Source organism: Quercus lobata, chromosome 3 (assembly GCF_001633185.2).
Source record: "Quercus lobata isolate SW786 chromosome 3, ValleyOak3.0 Primary Assembly, whole genome shotgun sequence".
NCBI lineage: Eukaryota > Viridiplantae > Streptophyta > Magnoliopsida > Fagales > Fagaceae > Quercus > Quercus lobata.
Window position 1 is genome coordinate 41,400,846 of NC_044906.1, and position 4,330 is coordinate 41,405,175.

The window sequence follows — 4,330 nt, forward strand, 5'->3', positions numbered from 1 at the left end:
GTTATATGGACCAATTATTATTTCTCTACCATTCATAGTCATGTAGTACAACTGTGACAAAGTGTTTACTAAAATTAATAAAATGCTAGAAGTACAAATTATTCTACAAATTCATAATATAGTGAATAGTTATTAATAAATAAAAAAGTGATATTATCGGTAGAGTTATAAAAAATAGTAAAAATTTGCCACATAATTTATAAAAATATTGTAAAATTGAGAAAATAGTTTACTAGAGAATAGCCCTTATGTAGAATTGTTCAATGTACTTCGTCCCTACACTGTAATCACATTTTAACAGGTTTACTCCATCCAGACCCTGGTCCCCCACAATCGTCAAACAATATAAATTGCAAGAAAACGTCGCTCTCTGTATCTCTTCTTCTCTCTCTCTGATTGTGATGCCAAAGCCATGTCTGATCCTCCCAAAACATTAAAACCATCAAACATACCACCACTCAAATCACCCATCACCACCACTTCTTCATCACCCGTAATCCGAGAGCACCGCAAAGGCAACTGGACAATCCAAGAAACACTCATTCTAATCACTGCAAAGAAGCTAGACGAAGAACGCCGAGTCAAACCCACCCAAACAACACCTGATCCGACCAAACCACCATGCAAACCCGGAAGCGAGCTCAGGTGGAAGTGGGTCGAGAACTATTGCTGGAACCATGGGTGTTTGAGGAGCCAAACCCAGTGCAATGACAAATGGGACAACCTCCTCAGAGAATATAAAAAAGTCCGAGACTACGAGTCCAAATCCAACTCCTCTAACGAATCGTTCCCATCTTATTGGGACTTAGAGAAGCAACATAGAAAAGATCGAAACTTGCCCTCTAATATGTCCTTTGAAGTCTTTCAAGCCCTCGACCAAGTCTTACAAAGAAGATATTCACAAACAAGTACACAACCAGCAGAGCCAGTAGTTTCTTTTGCTCGTTCTCCAGCTCCGGCGACTGAGGCGACAGTTCCTCCGGTGGTTTCAGGTACTGCAGAAATGCCCCAGGTGAAAGAGCTTTTCTTTTTGTGTTTGCTTTCTAAAAAAAAAAATATATTTGTTTATTTGTTTGGTCAAAGTTGCAGGGTTTGAAAGCTCTGTCACATTTATTAATAATCCATTGTCTTATGCTATAGTACGAGCATTACTTTTTTGCATGAATATGTGAACCGTTGGATTATTATTTTTCAATAGTAAAGTGTTAGATATTGGTACAATTTTCAGTTCCATGGAATCTTTGTGGAGTCTACGGTGTAGGATATATAGAGTGGAATCTTTAGTGCACGGATATTCGAGAAGTAATGAGATTTCAGATTAGTATTTAAATTGGTTTCAGAAAGGAGCTGGGGTACACAATCATGCAGACCACTGTGTTTAACACTAGCTCATGACTTTTTTGTGATTTTTTTTGAAGTTTAAAGAAAATTTATACAGTTAAAATAAGTATGACCAAAGACTAATCATATTATTTTGATCAAGTATGTATAATAATAGTTTTATACATTTGTACAAGTAATTCAGATAAAATATTGAGGAGTATAAATACTTAGGAATACAAGAACATTAAAACCGTTCTGCGCCACTTTAATTTGCATTTCTTACTATTCATAGTATTATCTCCATCCAATTATGAATTTCAATCATCTGTTGATAGATAAAGGTTTGAAATTGAGTGATAAATGGAAAAAAAAAGTAAGAATTAAATAGGAAATTTAAATGCATGTTCAAAATTTATTAACTAACTTGATTTCATTTCTTTGTGGCATATATGTTACTTTAGAAAATTCTTAGTTTACATTATACTAACCATCTATGATTTACATTATAGATTAGACCAAACAAATATGTAGAATGTTGTATACTTTTTGCACATGTGTATAATATTGTACCTTTGTTTTTTTGATACCATTATACATATTTATTTAGTCTATAATATAAGATTTACATTGATAATACAATGTAAAGTTATAATTTTTCTGTTACTTATATATTGACAAAATAAAGGCACATAATATTTTATTGAAATGACCCACCAATATTATTGAATTTCTAAGCCCCCCCTTTCTTTCCCCCAATCTCCACGTGGTTCCACCACTGCTCATGGGTTCAATAATTCATCCAACAACGTTCTTTAGATAGAGAAACATTGTATCTAACCGTAGTTAACATATGTGACTTAATATGAATTTTCTTAAGTAAAAAGTGCAAGTCTCATGGGTTGAGTATGTCGTAGGAAAATACCCAAAAAAATAAAACACAAAAATTGTGGACTAAGGTCTAGAGAGTCATTGCCTCATAGACTCGTAGTGCCTTACATGTACTGACCCACTGGCAACAGCATATGCTCACATGGTATCCAATACTTATCTTTTTACAGATGTACTAGAAAGTACCAATAGATTTTTTTTTTTTTTTGGGTGAAAAAGTACCAATAGATTTACAGTCTCTAACTAGTACCAAAAATCTAATTAGAATGCAACTTCGTATATTATGTTTGTATGCTATTGAAAAAATTAATTTATATATATTTTTTCAAGTTAATGAGATTGTGGAAATCTTTTTTTGTTTAAATACTTAAAAATTTAATTTAGTGGATTCCAATTAGTTTAGCTGGTAAAATTATTAATGGTGGTATAAGAGATCTGGAGTGAGTGAACGTCATAAGTTGAAACTCTATTAAAAAAAAATTTTAACGTTTAAGTTAGGGTATGGTGTTTTTATGATATTTGTTAGTAAGTTATTTTAAGAAAGTTTTGATATTACATTTATAGTAAATATAAATAATTATTTTTAAAAAATTCCTTTTGTTTTTAATTTTAATTTTTCACAAATTTTTTAAAAAGTATTTCCTAAATAAAAACATTTAGGGTATCAGTTAACAAAATCATTTGAAATTTACATTATCATTCATCCATCATGTACCTGTTAATATTTTTTTTGTTTGCTAAGTTTGTTAAACCTATCTTGTTTATTTAGAAATTGGAATGTAATTCAACTTATTATCAAAAGAATTATAGAATAAAATTAAATAAGAAGTTTCATATTTATTTTCATAACTATATTTATTTTCATAACTATCCTATGTGACAGACTGTGACTGTGACTGTGATTAATAGTCTGTCACTTTTATATAAATCCACAATTTACTGTCAGCTATATTAGATAGTTGTGAAAATGAATGTAAAACTGGTTGTAGTGGTCCTAATTTTTTTTTCCCAAAAAAAAATGTACATTGGCAATATTACTTTTTGAATGAGAAAGTTTATAAGCACAAATAATTGGACTCCTACTAATGTGACAGATTGGTAATGATATGTAAAAAAGTGATGTTAATAGTAGGCTTTTAGATAAGAACCAGTACAAACTTGCAACATAACAAGTGTCAAAAATATTGTCAAATTTGGTGTGTGAGCGCAGATTGCTGCTTTCTGAATTAGGCGAAGTACATAGTTATTTAACTCATCCCAAAGCCTATTAGGTTTTTGAATCACACTTTATGTTTCTGATCATTATCAAAATATTGTTTGATTCTAGAAGAGTCAGACTCGTCCGAGACAGAGTCGAGTGAAATGCATGACTCCAGTTCAAAACGCAGGAAAGTTAGAAGAAGAAGCATTGGTTCGACCATAATGCGTAGCGCATCGGTATTGGCCCAAACATTTCGAGACTGTGAGGAGAAGAAAGAGAAGAGGCACCAAGAAGTAATGGAACTTGAACAACGAAGGCTTCAGATTGAAGAAAAGCAAAATGAAGTGAACAGCCAAGGAATGACCAGTCTTGTAGCGGCCATGACCAACCTTTCAGGTGCAATTCAGTCACTCATTTCGGCCAGCCATGACAATGTCAATATGTGACATGAAACATTTATTTTATGCTCAAATTTATTATTTCCTAGAATAGCCATTCTTTCTTTGAATTAATTGGCATCTTCAAAATTAGATTTAGTTATATCTAGGGATTTTTTTTTTTTTTTAGAGGGGATGTATAAATGGAATCATGGTTTCACAGGGTTACTTTTAATTGTCTTTTATATGGTTTGAGAGCCAAATATGGCTGGTATTTTTTTCTTTTTTGAGTTTCGACTTATAAGGTTCGTTTCTAATGATTATGTACTTTATTATTAGACCAAGATGCCAATAAACTTTGTTTTATAAGAAATATGAAACGACTATAGGGAAAATTTATATTCTAGAAATAGTTAGAACAACTTTCTTTAAGGCTCCCAAGAAATATGAAACGACTATAGGAAAAATCTATATTCTAAGGAAATTGTTCTAATGTGAAAGCCTCTCTGATTTCATTACAATTCATAACTTTAGCAAGAAA

General features: G+C 31.7%; 1 protein-coding gene across 2 annotated transcripts; it reads left to right on the forward strand.

Moving 5' to 3' along the window:
- Positions 1-382: 382 nt before the first annotated feature.
- LOC115982205 (trihelix transcription factor ASR3-like) lies at positions 383-4,041 on the forward strand. Of its 2 annotated transcripts, none has more exons than XM_031104741.1 (2): positions 383-992; positions 3,539-4,041. In XM_031104741.1, exons 1-2 carry the CDS (start codon positions 413-415, stop codon positions 3,856-3,858), a joined length of 900 nt encoding a protein of 299 aa, XP_030960601.1. In that variant the 5' UTR covers positions 383-412; the 3' UTR covers positions 3,859-4,041. The 2 variants fall into 2 exon arrangements, with proteins under 2 accessions (XP_030960601.1, XP_030960602.1); XM_031104742.1 differs by having other exon boundaries at positions 3,542-4,041.
- Positions 4,042-4,330: the final 289 nt, after the last annotated feature.

Bases quoted from the DNA above. Each gene is read 5' to 3' on its own strand.
- LOC115982205 (XM_031104741.1), top strand. From the start codon at position 413: ATGTCTGATCCTCCCAAAACATTAAAACCATCAAACATACCACCACTC. The intron at 993-3,538 runs GTACTGCAGAAA...GTTTGATTCTAG, and splicing joins AGTTCCTCCGGTGGTTTCAG to AAGAGTCAGACTCGTCCGAG.